Source organism: Sorex araneus, chromosome 2 (assembly GCF_027595985.1).
Source record: "Sorex araneus isolate mSorAra2 chromosome 2, mSorAra2.pri, whole genome shotgun sequence".
Lineage (NCBI taxonomy): Eukaryota > Metazoa > Chordata > Mammalia > Eulipotyphla > Soricidae > Sorex > Sorex araneus.
The window spans coordinates 118170087-118190001 of NC_073303.1; the positions used below are offsets into that span (position 1 = coordinate 118170087).

The window sequence follows — 19915 nt, forward strand, 5'->3', positions numbered from 1 at the left end:
ATTTTTAGTTATAGCAATAAGATAGCATACTAGAATATATGTGATAAGTGAACCAAAACTGTTCTTTTTTATCCAACTTAGAAATCTTTATACTGTTTTAAAATTTGTATGTTTTTGAGCTAACACTGGTTTTACAAAAGTATAAGTGTTTATATGTTTTAGAGCACAATGCTACCACACCATCCCTCTACCAGAGCCCACTGGATCCTTGCAGTTCACAAATCTTTATAGGTGTGTGTGTGTGTGTGTGTGTGTGTGTGTGTGTGTATGGTAGGGGGTTGGGAAATAAGGAAAGCTGCTCCCAAGTGAGGCCCAGCAACTGTGTCCACATTGCAATGTGAGGTTCTGAGGGTGTAGTGTCCTTGGACCCAGGGAACCTCCAGGACTACCTGGGCATACTTGGGGACCATGGAGTGCTGGGGTACTAGCTCTCTGGCCTCAGTTTTTATAATTTTAAGGATATACTTAAACCAAGACAAGCAGAATTAGAAATTTAAACAATTAGAAGCTTACAGCTAGAATTTAAAAAGGAACAAAACCATTTAGAAACAATACATGGACTTGTGAAGACACTATGAGAATTGTCCAGTAAACTGAGGAGAAATATTTAATTTAGTTCCCATTGCTCAAGAGTTTTGTATGATTAATTTGCTCTGTGATTCAGTTATCCATACAACATACGGGAGTTCATCCTCTCAAATACTAGTCCTATTATCCAACATTTCATCATTCTGACTCTTTTCCTTGTGTATTAAAGGTCTTCCTTAGTCAGGATTTCTTGTTTAAAAAGTAAAAACTGGGGCTGGAGCAATAGTACAACAGGTAGGGTTTTTGTCTCGCACTTGGCCGACCTGGGTTTTGTTCCCAGCATCCCATACGATCGCCCAAGCACTGCCTGGAGTGATTCTTTAGAGTGTAGAGACAGGACTAACTCCTGAGCATTGCTGAGTATGACCCCCAAAAAGCAAAAAATTAAATAAATAAATAAACTAAAAAGTGAAAATTGTAGCTTAGCACATAAAGCATATAATTTGTAAAGCACATACCTTGCACGCCTGAGACATGAGTTTGATCCCTTCTCATAAGGAAAATAAACAAATGAATAGTAAATAGGTAAAATAAAATGAGTAAAAAGTCAATAGTATTGGAGGCAGGCATTTGGAGGGAAGCAGATAGAGAAAGAAGACACATTTTAGCTCTAATCCTGTGATCTTCATTTTTCTTTTCCCACTGGAGGTTACTAAAGAGAAAGTCAGGATGTTGGGGTGGGCAGCAGGAGTGAGAGAAGGGGCCAGTGGGTGTAGAGAGAAGATGAATTTTGTCTGATGCAATTCAGTTCATTTTGACCACAAGTCTGTAAGGTCATTGCTTCTCTGACTTTATTAATGAGAAAACTGAGGCTTAGGGAAGTTGACGACAATCCTATCCATCTCCGTTTACTCTAGGCTATTTTCTTTGACGATATGAATTTCAATATATGTGTAAGCAGAATGCAAAAACATATGCACATTATTACCACATTCATATATAAATCAAGGCAAAAATAGAAGAAAAAACAACAAAATGCCTATTGTGGTCTTTGGAAGTGGCTAAAGCTTACCCACCTTTTCCTTTTTTCTTTCCTTTTTTCTCTGTTTTGTTTTTGGGTCACACTCATTGGTTGTCAGGACTGACTCCTGGCTCTGTACTCAGAAATTCTTGGGGAACCATCAGGGATGGTGGGGATTGAACTCCGGTTTCCTGTGTGCAAGGCAGGCACCCTATACACTGTAGTATGACTCTAGTCACCCCCCACCTCCCTTTTCTTACTCTGAATATTTTATAATATCACTGGCCAATTTTTTCTTCATAAACAACAGTAACACCAAAAAAATAGCAACAACAACATAAGGCCTGGGTTGCTTTCAAAGGAAAGATGCTTTTGTTTCTTGGGTTACCAATATTCCCTCTAGGAAGGGAGAGACAACGTTGAGGAAATTTACAAAGGACAAGTTGGTATCTAGAGGCTAGTTAAATTAAGTAAAACTCGTGTTGAGAAACTTGCCAGAAACTTTTGGAGCTTCTGTTTGCACTAGGATACCTAGTTGTCCACCAGTGATCTATCAAGTGTCTCAACTGAAAGCAAAACTGGTAGGCTGATGTTCCACTATTATGTGCCCTGGGAAAGCAAATATCTGAATTGAAAGTGTTTATTTATATTAACATCTTTCATCTACATGTTCATGTGCTTCCCAAACACCAGAAGGTCTATTAATATCTTAGAAATGTAATATCAATCACAGTGATATCTTGGGTACTTAGTGCTGAGTACCTGAATTGATGGAAGGAAGAGACTCCTCTTAGGCATTATATAGCTAGAGCTGAAATGTGACAAATGTCATAGTTTAAAGTGTGTCTCCTCAGGGTCAAAACTTCTAATTGTAAAGCAAAACTTTCGTCTATCAATTAATTGTTTTGTCTACACAAATCTAAGTCATTAGTTTGAGTAGTTTAAATTGTTGAATTTGCCAAATATTTAGTTGATTTCTTATAATGTAATTTAATGTAATTTAATCTCTTAATAAAAGGGACAATAGATACTCACCTTAATGTTTTTCCCTGGGAGCTGCAGATATAAATTTTTTAAAAAATAGCAAAATCCCCACATTTGTCCTTTACATAGGATGCTTTTTTAAACTTTTAAAAAATGTTGTTCTTTTAGGTTATGCACACTTGGCTTTAATAACTTGCTTAGGGAGACCTGGCCCAGACAGTATTTATTAAAATGTAAATTAAAGTCTCCTAAAAAAACTGCACAGAAAAATATTAAAATAAATGTCCTTGGGCCATAGTAGGTAGAATTTTGAGCCCTTTGAAGATTTAAAAAAAGAACTATTATTGTAAACCGTAGTACCTAAAAGGAAAAGAGGTGGGGGGTAGAGAGAAGAGAGAGGAGAAGAGGGAGAGAGAGAGAAAGGGAGAGAAAGGGAGGGAGAGAGTGAGAGAGAAGAGAAAGAGAGAAGACAGAGAGAAGAAGGAGAAGGAGAAGCAGAAGGAGGAGAAGGAGAAGAAGAAGAAGAAAAGTGTCTGTTATACATAGAGGCAGGCTGCAGGAGGGGTGGGAGGAAGGACGCTGGGGACATTGATGCTGGGAAATGTACACTGGTAAAAGGACAAGTGTTGGGACATTGTATTACTGAAACTCAATCATGAACAACTTTGTAACGGTATCTCATGGTTATTTAATTTTTAAAAAAAAATTTAAAGAAGGAAAAAAAGAAAATATATAATTTAGAAGAAGAAAAACCAGATCAAAGGCCACTGATTTGGAATCAAATGGCTGTGGGTTCTAATTCTAAGTCCCATTCACCAGGGGCAGTGCCCATCTTCCAGACTCAGAAATCAGTCCCCATATTGAACTGTCCTCTCCTCATGCTCTGAGTCAATAGGTTCCCATCCCAACTTTTATTTCTTTGGAAACAGCTCTCTGTCTCACACCATTAATTTTTTTTCCAATACACAATTTGATGACCTCATGTCAAAATCACTACCAATGTTCCCAAAGCAGGTTTTCTGCCACTCATCTTTGCCCTTCATATCTGTGCTTCCATAGCTGTCAGACTTACCAGCCTCAAATACCACCTTTTATCATTGCAGCTGCCTGCTCTCTGCTCACATTCTTGTTATCTCTGCACAAAGTCCAAATGCCTCTGACTGATAGTTTTCTCCACAGTCCTTTATCTCCTTTTCTTTTGAAAGCACACACACACACACACACACTCACTCTCACACACATATTCTCTCACACACTCACACACACTTTTTCTCTCACACATACACACACACACTCTATCTCACACATACTCTCTCATACACAGACTTACACACTCTCTCACACATATACTCTTTTTGTTATGCACACACACTCTCTCTCACACACCCCTACTTTTTGAATGCTCTCCCAAACACTTCATTTGTTTAAGTCATGTAAGTCATCAGATGGGCCGGACACGTAATGCGATTCAGAGACGTCCACTGGACTAGAGCTGTTACCGACTAAATTCTCTGGGACATCAAAAGACCGAGTGGCCACCCACCAATGAGATGGTCAGACTTCTTTGTCAAAAACCCTGAATGAATGATTTGAGGCTCTTCCTGTTCCTGAAGCGAGCAGATATCATTGGGCAATACTCGCAAGCAATAGGAACAAATGGAGACGTTACTGGCGCCCGCTCGAGCAAATTGAAGATCAACAGGATGACAAGTGATACAAGTGATTTAAGTCACCAAATATTCCATACTATAGAAATGCTCCCCATAAGCTCCTCCTTTCCCCTCTTCAAGCCTCCATCCTTCTCAGACTACCTACATCCTTTCCTTATGGAGTGCTCTCTCTCTTGACTTTTACTTCCCAAATTATCCCATCCACTCAGAGCCTTCTCAAATACCATCTTTTCCATGAAGACTTCTCATCCTTGCAGTGCATAACTTCTCTACCTTATTTTTTCTTTTGAGCTTTCAACCCATCCCTAATCCAGACTGATTTACACAAATTATTACTTAACTGCGCTTCTCTGGGCTTATGTGTCCTCCCTGTTTCTCAGAGAGGGAGGTATTGAGAAACGTATTTACTCTGCAGCCTGTCCTGTACATTGTCAGACAGGCTTGGCTTCCAGTGCTCTTCTCTGTTGCCATTAATGTTGCTGTGACATCCCCAAGTGCTCTTGTGTACACTTACAAATGCCCTACTAAAAGTGTCCCTGGAGAAGTTACCAGGCAATAAACACAACCATTCAACAAATGATCTGTTTGACGAGTGAGTATATTTGTAAGGATAAATCTGTTTTTCTCTCACATTTTCCATATATTAAAATGGAAAATGTTTTTCTCTCACATTTTTCCATATATTATTGGTAGGAGGCTCACTGACACTCAACTGTTTGTTAATTGTCACTCTATTTTAGGTGTGTCTCATCAGAGATAAAGTTTATTTCATTGAACTTTATGGCGACCCTGTGTATTGCTCTTTATTCTCATTAAAAGGTGAGTAAAAAGACCAAACATGGATTCTAATTACCCAGGCATGGGTAGGACCCTGGCAGTAAAATCCAGGACATTTAGGAGCAAACTCTTTGGCTTTGGTTTCTATCATACAACCTCTTCAAAGACAGCCTATCTGTAAGAGCCTTGAAAAAGAGTGTTGACATGTAATGTAATTAGTTATTTAAATAACATTATTAATGCTGATAGATTTTGAAATATAGCTCTAAATATTTTAGGTCTAACTTTGGTTTGTCCTTTCTCCCTTGCTATAAAGACTTTAGCTTTATACGGTAATAATCTCTAAACAATTCTAGACTACATTGGTATGTCCTGCTCCCCTTGTCACTAGGAGCTTAGGTATATCAGTCACGCCCATCAAGGTGCTTCCCAAATTACTCCCATTCCTTTGTTTATCCATAATCACTTCTATGCTCCCTTCCCCAACCAGTTAATCAGCTCTTCCCCTAATCAGACTCTGTTAATTTGTAAGGTCAAACCTTGCTAGGTCAGTGAACTTGTACTGTAAGTTAATATTGCCTTTCTCCTTTCTTTATGTCCTTTGAATAGTTTACTTTAAAACAATGTTCTTTTTGAATGGACAAAGAAAGACAGTTGTTAATATGCTTTGGTAACATGGATTTAATTGGCTTCAAATATTATTGACTCCCAGGCATCTGCTTTCTCGACTTAAGCCTCAGCTGCCCTTACTTCCTAGCACCCCCAAAAGCAGGGTCCCGACGAGGGACGGGATGGACCCAGGGCAAGCAGTGAGTTATGTGCTACCCTGGCATCGAGATGGGCCTGGCCAAAGTGCCTAATTCTTAACTATATGTTAAGAGCTTGTTCATGTCATGATCCAAAAGCAACGACGAGACTAGGACCCTGCTAGGGATAGGGAAGACAAATCTGGCCTGAGCAGTGTAGTCTGAGATCGAGATGACCCCAGGAAAGCAATTTTATAAGTTTAATGCATCTCTTGCTATGTCCATACAAAATGATTAATATTATGGTTACTTATATGTTGGGCTGGAGCGATAGCACAGCGGTTGGGCTTTCGCCTTTCATGCGGCCAACCCATGTTCAATTCCTCTGCCCCTCTCAGAGAGCCCGGCAAGCTACTGAGAGTATGGAGCCTACACGGCAGAGCCTGGCAAGCTACCCATGTGTATTGGATATGACAAAAACAGTAACAGTAACGTCTCTCAATGAGAGACGTTACTGGTACCTGCTTGAACAAATCGATGAGCAACGGGATGACAGTGACAGTGACTTATATGTTAATTGGACAAGGAGAGGAGAAACACACCCATGGGATTCCACTCTTGGGTGGGTGTCCTGCTGAAAGAGAATCTGTCCTAGTAGAAGCATCCCCTGAGGGAAAGAACTTTACCCCTATTGATTGTGACCACACCTATGTGTAAGCCCCAACCCCTCATGCTTGGGGATTTAACTAGGCTGAAAGAGTGGGCTGGGGCGGCCATTTCCAGTACCAGATCTGGAGAAGCCAGATCCAGAGGAGAAGGGGAATGAAGTAGCATGGGGGAGGAAGAAGCAGGAGGATAATCAGAGGAGAATGGAGATGGGAATGGAATAAACTGCAACTGAGAACAACCAGCCTGGCTCTGTTCCTTCCTTCGTCTGCCTCATCATCGCCATCAACTTCCCCGGGGTGGGAGAAGGGGCTGGAGACTACTGAACGCTGGCCTGGCGGCGGGAGAGACAGAGCACCGCTGCCCTTTGCCCTGTGCCCAGTGTGGTGCCCTCCTCCCTCCCTTTCTTTTTTGTGTATTTACACAGATACTAATGATTATTATGGAAAGAAAGGACATTAGACCAGACAAACATTAAAAATCAGCATAATATAAATCAAAGACTAACAGAATGAATTGATTCATTGACCTTCTTTGTTGCAAACATTAACCTATGTTCAATCTCTAATTTAGATGTATATATTATTTTACTCATATTTTATTATTTAATGCTTATCTTGGCAGGTCTCTCTATATTTCCCATAATCAATTTTTGAGAACTATGTAGCCAGATATAATTTGTGTTAGGTACTACTGCCTAACACAAAGCAATAGAAAACTCAGAGCTGGAAATATTTCCTCAGGTATTTTCTTTCTACCATCTAGGTACTTTTAATAACAAAGTATATACATCAAGCATTATTGCATCAGTTAGAAATTCTGTACATATTTCTGTACATATTTCTTTTTTAGCTATAGTGCATTATTCTGTTAATGCATATAAAATAAACCTTCATTCTCAGTTTATTTCACCCTATGCCCAAATGTCCAGCTACAATTATTCATATTTCAGTAATCTAGAGCTCATGAATAATAGCATGGATAATCCACATGCAAACTTTAAAAAGTTCCCTTGGTTTCTATCTAAATACACATAAAGAACTATATTCCCTCCAGAAATAAAAATGGAAAATGCAACTCATTTGAAAAAAATAAAACCAGTGTTATTGATTTCAACAATTTTTGTCAGATTCTTTTTCAGCAAGGAGAATAATTATTTCCACATGTTTATTTCATTTAGCAAAAAAGGAAACAGAGCTGAAAGGTAAAACCATAAGAAAGAGACATTTTGTAAAAAATAGACTAAAGTGCTTATGAGTAATTGTATAAAACCAGGAAAATACACCTCTTATAAACCATATCTGCTATAGCAAAGAAGCACATCATTCACTAATAAAACCACTAGTCTACTTAACCCCAGTGCATTGGGGTGATCTGAAAGCCTAAAGAAATTTTTTGTTATACTTAACTGGAAAAACCAGACATTTCAAAATTTTCAATCATTCTTCATAAAAAAAAAATGAGCTTGGTCTTGACCTTTTTATAAGAACATTTCCTAAAACAAGTACATTTTCAGCTTTTGCAAGCTGGGTCACTTTGTAGGGAGCGAGGGAAGAGGCAGATGGACTCTTTCCTCAGTAAGACTAAACAAATAAATCCAGAAACTCTTCTCTGCTAAGTGTCTTGTGAGCACTATAGAATGTTGATGCATGGTTCATTATTATTCAGACTCATCTTTTCTCAAACTTGTTATTTTTTGCAACCAAATTCCTAAAGATACCCAGGTGTTCCCTACAGCACTCAGAGATGGTCTAAATAACTCTTCCGGGAAGGCACAAACATTTTAAAGTTTGGTTTCTGTGTCCTTATATTTCAGTAGCACCTGCACTGTTACCTATGGATATGTTATCACTTTTTTGTGGGGACCACCTGGTGATTGTCAGGAGTTACTCCTGGCTCTGAACTCCAGAATTATTCCTCATGGTTCTTGGGAGAACATATTGGATGCTGGGGCTCGAACCTGGGTTGGCCATGGGCAAGGAAGTGTTCTACCTGCTGTACTATCTCACCAGTCCCTGTGCTATTACTTTTTTTTTCTCACAGATTCACTTTTAGATCATCAGTTGCTTTAGAGATGGATTTAATATGTAAAGCAGAAGCTTACAGTGGGACACATTTGCATGATTGTATTTTGGTTTTGCTCTCTGCTAAGTAGGGCAAAGCTGATTCCATCTGAAAAAGAACTCAAGAGTCCAGCATGCTTCCCATTGCACCATGGAACCTTGCTTCACAAAGAACTCTAGCCCACATTTCCTCTGTGCCCATTGGAGCCTCAGTTTGCTTACCTGCTTCCGGGATGCAATTGTGCTGTTGAAACATCGGTTAGAGGTCTTTGAATTCAAGTTCTTGTTCTGATGGTTTGAGTCATTTTTCCAAGTCTTAGAGTTTTCTTTAGGATCAGAAGGAATGGGATTTAAGAAGAGGATCCTAGCTATCAACCCATAGAGAACAGTGGCCAGAATCATTGGCACAACATAAAAGATGCCAAAATCCATCAAGTAAATAGGTGAGTAGTAGTTCCTGGAGATCTTGTAGCCACAGGACACCACGATAGCATCTTTATAGGTATTGATATTGAGATCCAGTAAGAAGAACCAGAGCATGCAGTAAATGGATGTGAAAGCCCACACAAAAATGATGATCTTTTTGGCTCTGGAAAACGTGCAGAGAAACTGGGCTTTGATGGGGTGACAGATTGCTATGTACCTCTCAACAGTAAAGGCTGTGATGGAACACGAGGATGCATTAATGCCCAAGTATTGGAGGTAAGTAATGCAAAGGCATCCGACATAACCATAGACCCAGGAACCATAAATACTCTCCGTGATGTTGGGGAGGCCGGCGGCCACCAAGACCATGAGATCAGCCACTGCCAGACTCACCAAATAACAGTTTGTGGGGGTCCTCATGTGCTTGGTTCTCATGACCACCAGGACCACCATGACATTTCCCACAATGCCCAGACCACAGATAACAAGCACGAGTGAGATGGTGACCACTTGATATTCTAAGGCCACCACGGCGCGTGGCTGAAGTTCTGTTTGGTTCAGTTCACTCACTGTTTCATTATCCATCTTTAGTGACTCGAAGTTTCTCTGAAATGTTACTTAGAACATCTTCTCTCCAGGGCCTTTATCAGAGTGGGCTGCCTCCCCCTGTGAACAGTTACAACAGGTAAAGACCATGTTCATTCATACTGTACCCATGTCTGGCCAAGTCCCAGGCACAGATAATTCTCTTCTCTCCTTTCACCTCTCAGTTTTCTGCAGTGCTAGGGCTCCTGTGTACTCCTACAAACTCCTTTTCACTGCAACTCGAGCGTAGAGCAATAAGTGTTTTGGCTAGCATAGTTAAGAGAGACCTGTTTGTTGCTTCTGAACAGAAAGGAAGACCCTGCTCTCAAAGACTTCCCAGAGTGAAAATCTAAGCAATATATGCACCAAGAAAAAGACATACAAAGAAACCTCTCAAATGCTTCAGCAAAGTATAATAAAGAAAAAAGCAAGCAGGCAGGGGGAAAATAGCCCTTGATTAAGCTCGCTAAGAATTTTAGCCTTTGCCTTTGCCCTCAGAGGGTCCCATCCCTTCAAAATTACAAGCCTTTGAGACTACATCCCCATTAGCCCCCCAGCCCTTCACTCCCCAAAGAGAATAATTTTCCTCTCTTACCTTTTCTTTTCTAGCGCTGCCTGCGTTTAACCGGTGGATGAGGCAGTAATAACTCCAAGTTTCCAATCCCACAGAAAAATCTCATTGAATCTCTTTGGCAGGTAGACCCGTTAGCAGTACTCAGTCTTCAGACTCACACTTCCTCACACCCTCACAGTCCTTTTCAACTAATGACAGACCATCCAGCCGCGGCAGCAGGAGCAGCCTGCCTGTCACATCATAGAGCCTCTCTTAATGAGAACGAACTCTCTCACTTTCTCGTTCCCTCTCTAGCCTCTCTCTCCCCCTCCCTCTCCTCTCCCTCTCTCCTTCCCTCTCTCCCTCTCCCTCTCTCTCTCTCTCTCCCTCTCTCTCTCCCTCTCTTCCACTGTCACACACTTTTACGCTCAAATGCAAGTCACTTCTCACTGATTCCTCTTCTTTGCAAAGATTCGCTTGGAAATCTGTGAACACTCCAGTCCTCAGCCTGTAAGGCTGGAATTACGACTCCAGAGGCAGCTGGCTTGGCGGTGCTTCATCTTCTGAGTTCTGTCCTGAAACATGTTTACTCTCTCTGGCTAGCAGGACTTTAGGACTAGCAAATCTTTTGCGGTCCAAACACAGCCCTTGAAGCTTGAAAGCTCCATCTGGGCTAAAAAGCAACTTCTTTCTCTATTGTGGAAACCCCTAGACTCTTTCTCCAGTGAACCAGGAAAATTGGCTCCCTTCTCTCATACGAGTATGAATAGAAAGTGAGTTCAAATTGATTTTAAACCATTTCAGCTGCAGTCATCTGAGGCATATAAAGATTTACAAACCAAACCAAACCTGTTTGAACTAAGATATGGATTTCAACCTGAATGTGATCTGTTTGTCAGACAGCTCTGCACCCATTCATGGCGTTATTGTGGGTCACCTTCTCTCCATTTTTTGACCTTCCTGCCATCATCCAGCAGTGTTCTGTGTCATCTTTAGGTAGAAAAATCATTTAGCAGAGATCCAGGCCAGGGTCACTATGAAACTGGAACCAGCCACTGTGTCAAATTGTAAAAGAAATTTTACAAACCCACTTTTGAAAAACTTTTAAGGCGAGCATACTTCAGTTTGTTGTTTATTTCTTGAAAATACTCCACCAGCCCAAATCTACTTTTTTCTTTTTAAAAATCTCTGTACACTTAGTTGTTGAATTGAAATTTTTCACAACTTTAACTGGAGTATGTCTCCTGAGCTGCCTCTCTCCAGATTTAGGTGAATATGCCAATTGAAACTGTCATTTCTGTGACTGACAGGGGGATGCGTGTATTCTGTGTTATGAACTGGTTGAATCTCTTTATCATGAATAGTTCAAGTGCCCTTCCTATTTTAGAAGGTCAATGGAAAATTGCATATTGAATACCAAGGACCAAGGGGCCAGAAAAACTTGTGTAAACCTAGGGAAGAGTTAAACAGAGAAGGGGCTGGAGAGATACTACAGCCAATATATAGGGTGTTTTCCCTGCACATGGCTGACCTGGGTTCAATCCCCAGCACTCCATCTGGTACCTTCCTTTCAGGAGCGATCCCTGAGCACAGCCAGATGAGGCTCCAATACAAAACCAAACCAAAATAAGTGAAATAGTTGGAAGCAAGTAGACCGAGTAAATTCTACCCTCGAATTTGAGTGTTCCTTAAGTATCTATTTTTCTTTCCAAATTATCCATTGTTACAAGCTAGTTTCATAGTTTCAGCTTTGGACAGGTGCTGTTTGGCATGCATTTTTTTTTTAAGAAAACAAAGCTGCATGGCTGTCTACCATTCAAATTTGAAAAATTGGAGGCTAACTCCAGATTTCTGCCTTTGAAAAAAGAATTGGGGTTTAATGGTTCATTTTCTTCTGTAGGCCTAATTATCTGAAAGTGAGTACTGGGTGTGGGTAGCAATTTCTATTTGGGGGGAGGAGTGTTACCTGGTTCAGAATGTGAGTGCTCATTTTACTTCCAATAGCATCAGTCACACATACTGATTCCAGAGGTTTGCTCCAGCCTCACACATGCTGGTAGCAGTGGTCATTTGAGACGTCTTCTGGGTCACAAGCAAGGGTCTGAGAGTGACAATGGAGGAGAGCAACTGAAGGAAAATCTTTACTGTGAGAGGAATTTTTTTTAATCATATTTTTTTGGGCACACCCAGCAATACACACAGCGTACATCTGGCTCTGCACTCGAGGATCACTCCTGGCTATTCTCAGGAGCCCATACTGGGTGCTGGGGATCAAAACCAGATTAGCTGTCTGCAAGGCAGTACTATCTACTAGCTGCATTATTTCTCTGGTCCATGAATTGGGCTTTTGCCTACTTCCTTTATTCCTCCCCTAACTGCTTTCCAGACTGAATGATAAATGCTTCCCCCTTCTTTTCCTTAGAGCACAGAGATAACTTCAAACACCCTGTTTCATGTCTAGACCCATGCGTTTCAGAGTGAAAAATGACCTCGACATTGCCTTCTTTGCCTGCCTCAGCCAATTTTGATTCTGTTTACTGTTTTCAAGCTTACCCCTAAACCTTATTTCAAATCTTATTCTTGGAATAAAGATAAGGGGTGAGCATATCTTACAAAGCTGTCTTCTCAATTCTGCTCCAAAGTTTTTCTTATCACATTCTTTTGTCACGCTGACTTTATTTGCTGCCTCACGATTCATCCTTCCATATGTAAGTATTAAAGTTCCTACTATGTAAAAGGGGCTCCAAGTATATAAAGTTCTGTTTCACTTTCAAATTAGTTACAGAACAAGCAGACTTAGACACTGTCACAGGGAAATAGACACTATACACAATGAGAATGTTTGGAGTATGAAGGGAGGAAGACACTTGTGGGTGGTGAGGCAATAGACAAGGAACTATAGAGGTTTAAGAGTCAGGGAACAATGAACAAAGTTCTGGAAGAATAGCACCTTCTCTTGTGTAGGAGGGAAGAGTGAAGATGCCTCTTGAAGTAGAAAGATAGATAAGAGAGGGGTCAGTATAAGGTAAGGATTTTGTGGGGTGGGGAGAAATTTTATGATTCTTCTCTGGTGAGGAAGGGTTGAAATGATGATAAAACTCACTGACAATTGGGCAGGTGTCTTGCAAAGATCTCTTATCTTGGCTCTGATTTATACAATTCCCTCTCACAAACATGATCAAGAACCACTGAAAGTCACCAACACATGTGTGTCTCAGGAGTTGGAGGCTTTGGTGCTGGCATATGATGGTCCAGGTTGCAGAATGGTCAAGGAAATGAAATCAACTGATGCTAATCATCTGCCAAGTTTCAAAAGGTGACAGTGTGGAAAACTCCAGCAACAGAACCGTCTTCTGAAATCCTGGCTCCAGAGAGCAGTTAATTTTGCTCTGCAGGTCCGTGGATTTAGAAGTGCTGAATGTTATACAGTCTATCCAGTTGAGATTCAGATACCACCGAAAATACAAGGTTGCTTGCAGTGGAATCTATGCTCAGGGTTCCAGAAATAGAAAACAATAACAACATCCTAGGACTTGATGCTGAGTCACCTGGCTACTGCACCAAGATGCCTCTATGTACTCTGGACAGTCATAAGCTTCTTCCTAGAGGCTATCAAGTGGCATTTGGCAAGCCTTATAGAAAGTGTCAACATCCATTTATTGTTGAAATTAAATTACACTGGATGAAACAATCATCTGTTTATTTTAGTTGACTAACCAAGTAAAATACTTTGGGGAGGGTTCTTTTTGTTCTGGAGCCACACCTAGTGATGCTAGTAACTCCTGGCTTTGCATTCAGGATTTGGTTCTGGTAGATTGAGGGGACCATATGGGATCCTGGGGATCAAACCCAGGTCACAGTGTGCATGGCAAATGCATCCCATCCCACAAAAGACTTGCCTTATACTGGCCCTTCTCTTATCTATCTTTCTGCTTCAAGAGGTATCTTCACTCTTCCATCTTACACAAGAGAGAAGGTGCTTTTCTTCCGGAAGTTTCTTCATTGTTCCCTGCCTCTGAAACCTCTCTAGTTCCTCATCCATTGCCCCGCTCTGGCCTTACAACTTTTATGGCCCTCAAGTAAAATACTTGATAGAGTAAGATTATGTTGGGGTCTGGCATGAGGATCAATGGTAGAGTGTCTGCCTTGCTTGTGACTGATTGCCAGAGCCATTCTACATTGTGGAGTGTGATCCCTGGCATTGTTCTCTAAACATAGTTGGAACCATTTGATTTCAGTTAATGACCGTTCTTGTGTGTGTGTGTGTGTGTGTGTGTGTGTGTGTGTGTGTATTACACCTGGTGATGCACAGGAGTTACTTCTGGCTCATATACTCAGGAATTACTCCTGGCAGTGCTCAGGGTTCCCTATGGGATGCTGGGAATTGAACCTGGGTCAGCCGAGTGCAAGGCAAACACCCTACCTGCTGTGCTATTTGCTCCAGCCCCTTATGATTTTTCTTAATCTTGCTATTTCCATTCTTTCTCTGCCTTTTGATGTGTTGAAATGACTAAGAATGCACAGTCATTAACTAATGCACATCTACAGTGCTCAGACAGTTGATTACAGCACTTGCTAGAATTGTGCAGTTCATTGACCAATGGGGATCATCTGCATCCCAGAGGCACTATTTTATAAATTATTTTTTATAAATTATTATATTTTTAATAAATTATTCAACATCAATGTAGAAAAATTCCATTGATCTATATGCCCAGAAAAACATGCTTCATTATTTTTAATCTATTCTGGGAGCTACATAGTAGCTGCAGTTTTATTTTGTATTTCCTACATGAGTATATTGTTGAGTATTTTATCTTGTGGCTATTGGATATTGTTGTTTAAGTCCCTGCTTAAACTCTCTGCTTACTTTTTATTGTATTGTTTCTCTTATTTTTGTTTTGTAAGAATTCATTATATATTTTATACTTATTCATTTAATACTTCTAAACATCCCCTTTGGACTTTGTATTGTGTTTGAATTTTTAGTGTTATCACCTGAAGAGAAAAAAAATTTAAATTCAGTAACAGCTGACTGATCAACTCTTTTTAAGGATTTGTGCAGATTTTTGTACTTTATCTAAGAAGATTTTTCTCCAAGAGTACAAAGATTTTCTCATATATCTTTTGTAGCAGCTTTATAATTTTTTATTTCAGGTAAAAGTTTCTAATGCATGTTGAATTAATATTTTGTATGGTATTAATTTAAAGATATGTTTTTTAAAAATACATTGGTGTATCCAGTTGTTCGAGTACTATTTGACTGAAAAGATCTGTTTTTTCTACTACTTCAGCATCTTTGTCAAAAAGCAATTGCCCAATCTGAGCATATCTATTTCTGGACTCTATTCTCTATGCAAATATTGCAGTTTATTGATTACTGAAGCTTTATGGCAAGTCATGAAATCAAATAGTGCATGTCCTACAAATTTATTTTTTAATTGTTTTGATTCCCATAGCTTCTTTGTACTTTAATATACATTTTTGACCTAGTTTTCTTATTTTCAAAGATAACCCTTTGTGGGTCTGGAGTGATAGCACAATGGAGAGAGTATTTGCCTTGCACACAGCCAATTTAAGTTAAATCCCCTGCATACCATATGGTCCCTTTAGTAATGCCAGAAGTCATTCCTGAGTGCAGAGCCAGGAGTAACCCTTGAGCATTGCTAAGTGTGACCCAAAAAGCAAAAAAAAAAAAAAAAAAAAAACAACCCAAAAAACTAAGATAACCCTTTGTTTGGGTTTTGATTGAATTTTCATTAAAACTGGTGCAATTTGGGGATAATTTTTATTTCAACAATATTGATTTTCTGATCCATAAGAATAGAATATTTCTCTATCTGAGTATCCTTAGTTTCTAGCAAGAATTTGCAGTTTTTGATGCTCATGTATTTTAAATATTTTTAAAAACTTATTTCTAATATCTAACATTAGTTTAAATTAAAACACAAATATATATAATTTAAGTTTCCTCTTCATTGCTAGCATATAGAAATATAATTGAGTTTTATATATTGAACTTATGTTTTGTCACTCAATAATTGGGTGTTAGTCTCAGCTAGGCAGTTTCTTTCCTGAGATGACTCTAGTATTTGGTGGGGGCACACTTGGCAATGCTCAGGACTTATTCCTGCCTCTGAGCTCAGGGCTCACTGCTGACAGGGTTTGGGAGACCATCTGGGGTGAAACTGGGGATCAGACTGAGGTTAGTAGCATGCAAAGCAAATGCTTTACCCGCTGAACTATTTCTCTGCTAATGCCTCCCCACCCCCCCCCTGGCATCCTAATATTGATGTTCAGGAGGACCACATCCCCGTGAGAAAATGCCTTCTGAGAGTTCCATAGGTACTCAAAGCCTTTGAGAAGATGGGTAGTGATGTTGCTAGGAAACAGTATTTTGTTTAAAGAAGATAAATGAGATCTGCCAAAATTAAGAGCACGACATTTTAAGGTCTCTGGAGCCACTTTATAGCTCAGAAGAGTAGCCTAGGGCCTTAGATTGACTGTATTAGAAGCTAAGTCTCAACATTCAAGCCCTCAGTGTCACCACACACACACACACACACACACACACACACACACACACACACACACACACACACAGTGAGGGTCATGGAAGCTCTGGCCTCTGCAATCCCAGTGTCACAGCTGATTTCTGCAGCCAGGTGTGTGTGAGTACCACAACAAAGAGATGCAATACTCAGTCAATGCTACAACCAAAACATGTTAACTACCATGGTCAGGACATGAAACCAAGGAAATGTGTGTGAGTGCCATAGCAACTTCCGGGAAGACTTTAAACCAAAAGAGCAGCCCCTGGTGATCATGTATACAAACAGAACAGAGTATCACATTGAAGTGTGTGTGTGTGTGTGTGTGTGTGTGTGTGTGGTGTGCATGTGTGATTCCCTATTATCACAATAGCAACATCAAAAATAGACATAAAAACTGATTAAATAAAAAATTAATATAAAAAATTAAAATCCCATTTCACTATTGGAAATAATTAAAACAGCCTAAAAAAAGAAGCAGTAGGGGCTGGAGCGATAGCACAGCGGGTGGGGCGTTTGCCTTGCACGCGGCCGACCCAGGTTCGAGTCCCAGCATCCCATATGGTCCCCTGAGCATGGCCAGGGCTGGTTCCTGAGTGCAGAGCCAGGAGTAACCCCTGTGCACCGCCGGGTGTGACCCAAAAAGCAAAAAAAAAAAAAGAGGCAGTAATGTGGAAAAAATATTCACCTTGTGAAATCATCATAGTAATTTCCTCTGAGGCAAGACATTTCTGATGTGTTTTATATATTTTATACTTTCACTTTTTAGTCTACTGGGAACTTCTCTGTGAAGAAGAGTGACAGGAAAGAAGTGTGGTGAATGAATTAAGAGACAACACCACAGAGTGATTTCCCACCTTCTGCCTACAGGCTCATTGGTCTGTCCAGCTGTTCATTCAACTCAGCTTGTTAGGTGCTGCCTTCGTGAGGGCCAATAATTTGATGGGCTCTCTGCCAGACACTATAGATGGAAACGAGAATCTGAAAAGCACAGAGGTGTTCCCAGCTCAGCAGAGGTGACATGCCTAAACGGCCAATTATAATGCAGTGTGTTACCTAAATAAATGAAGTATGCTCACATTAACGAGTGTTTCATGCTCAGAGACTCATTCCATGCCAAATAGTATGGAGAAATTCCACAAGGTCACAGAAAAAAAACCTGTAAAACTTGGGTGTAGAAAGGGAAAAAATGCAATCAAGGGTCAAACAGATACTCCTATGGATAAGCAGTGGGGTTATTGAAAAGGAATCCTCCACAGAAGATTCTGAGACAGCAGTAGGAGCTGAACTCCCTTGGAGGGTGTCCTCTGTTACTCTGTAACATAGTGTACCTCAGTCCCCCACTCTGGAACCTGGAGTCCAGGAAAACCATGGCGGGTGACTCAGATAGATTTGGATTTTTTCCCAGTTTACTACTGTCTGTGACTTTGGCAAGCCATTTAACTTTTCTGTGCCTCAAAACATCTTCACTGGCCAATCTGAGATCTACTTTATAAATAACAGGAACTATCTAATAGGGTCATGCATTTTTTAAGGATTAAATAAAGTGGTCTGCATTATAGTCGTTAGGACTCTGCCCTCACAAAGAGTGCAATGAATAAATGTTCATGGTTAGTATCCTTAGACACTTGGATTTGAGTCTATTAATGACGAAAGGAAGAGGGGCATAGCTCTTCTCCTGAGCCAATCTTAGAAATAAGACCTGACAACTAGAATTTTCATTTTTGATTCCTACTGAGTGAAAGTTTTTCAGACCCTCTATTCTAAAGGAATTTTCAAAAGGGATTGCTGTTTACCAAACTCTAAAGAATGAGCACTGCAGAAGAGATTGAGAAGGCTAGCATTGCTCTTTGCAGCAAATCTGTTGAGACCCATTACTGATCTGTGAAATCAATTTTATTTCACATCAGATATTTTTTCGATTATTGCTAATATGAGTATATATAATTTTATAAAAATTTTAGCTTGGTTTTTCATAGAAAAAAATAATGTAATGGCTGACCCACTATAGTGCCATTTACTGTTCTAATAGCTTCCTGTTGGCTTGATCCTCAGAACCATTCTAGAAAACAGACTTAACAATATGTTTTGAAGATGAGTAAAGCAAGAGGTTAAACAGTGTTTGAGGACAGAAAATTGACACATTCCAAAGCTGAAACCCAGACCTTGAATTTTTGTTTTCAAAGTGAAGAGATAAATGATAATATAAAAATTCATTTTGGGTCTGGGTCAAAGAGTTTGAAGTCAGTTTGATGAAGACGTGTGACTCAGACAGACCGCTCTTCTAGGCAAGAACACTGTTATTATAAATCTCCCACCATTTTGGTGATCACAGCTCATGTTAATGTGTAGGTTTCTTCTGTTTCAGCTAAACAGTTCAATCAGTTAAATTATGAAAAAGGAATAAAAGTATATGCAAAAATAAGATCAGGCATTTAGGGGCAAAAAAGGTGACCTATTGGGATACATAGATCATCAAACATTCAGTTAGTATCATTCACAAGACATTTCAAAAAATATTTATTGTGCAGGTACAAATCCTGTGGAAAGGATATAAGATAAGAGGAAGCAGTGTTCTTTATTCTTTTTTTTTTTTTGGTGTTGGGGGGCACACCTGGTGGTTCTTAGAGCTTACTCCTGACTCTGCTTGGGGGTCACTCTTGATGGTGCTTGGGGGATCCGATGAAATTCTGGGGACTGAACCTGAGTTGGCTTGATGCAAGGTGAGTGCCTTACCCACTCTAGAATCTCTCTGGCCTGGGATCCTTTTTCTTGAGTAGTTTTTAATGCAATTAAAAAGACCAACAAGCACAAAGCATGAGTTACATTATTATCCTATCATGTCCATGAGAGAAATGTGAAGAAATGAAATAAACTTGTTTGTGGTATAGAACAACTACCAACTTGTCCCAGAAGACCAAAAAAAAAAAATCACACAGAAGAGTTAATTCTTGAACTGAGTCATAGTGTAGAAAGTGGAGGGGATTTTTTTCAGGCAGAGGCAAGGATGTGTGGGTAAAGGGAAGAAGCAAAGCATTTTTATCAAAGTATGGTTCTTCAATTTCCTGGATGCTGTATTTGCTAACCATGAGAATGTGTTTGTGGACAAACATCCTATATATTTTTATATCCTAATAACTAAAGAAGTGTTGAACCTTGTCAAAATAATGGCTCTCACCTACGCTCTACTAAAAAATGTGTAATTGAATACTTGTGCAGCTGGAAAAACAAAGCTCTCTAGAATATTATTCCTGGTCCTAATAAATTCTGACTAAATCAGCTTACCTAAGGGGTTAGTGCACTTCAAAGATGCAAACACTTTCATTGACGGATTGACTGCCTTCC

The 19915-nt window shown here is 39.9% G+C and overlaps 1 protein-coding gene across 1 annotated transcript in view; it reads right to left on the reverse strand.

Annotated features, from left to right (window-relative positions):
- Positions 1-10362, reverse strand: part of TRHR (thyrotropin releasing hormone receptor) — a 53984-nt gene extending 43622 nt beyond the window's left edge. Inside the window, exons 1-2 of the mRNA XM_004607668.2 lie at positions 10062-10362; positions 8678-9547 (exon numbers count right to left, since the gene is read on the reverse strand). Of these exons, the coding sequence (XP_004607725.2) occupies positions 8678-9466 (789 nt within the window). The 5' untranslated portion in view covers positions 9467-9547; positions 10062-10362. The remainder of the gene's footprint in view (positions 1-8677; positions 9548-10061) is intronic.
- Between the last annotated feature and the right edge of the window lie 9553 nt (positions 10363-19915).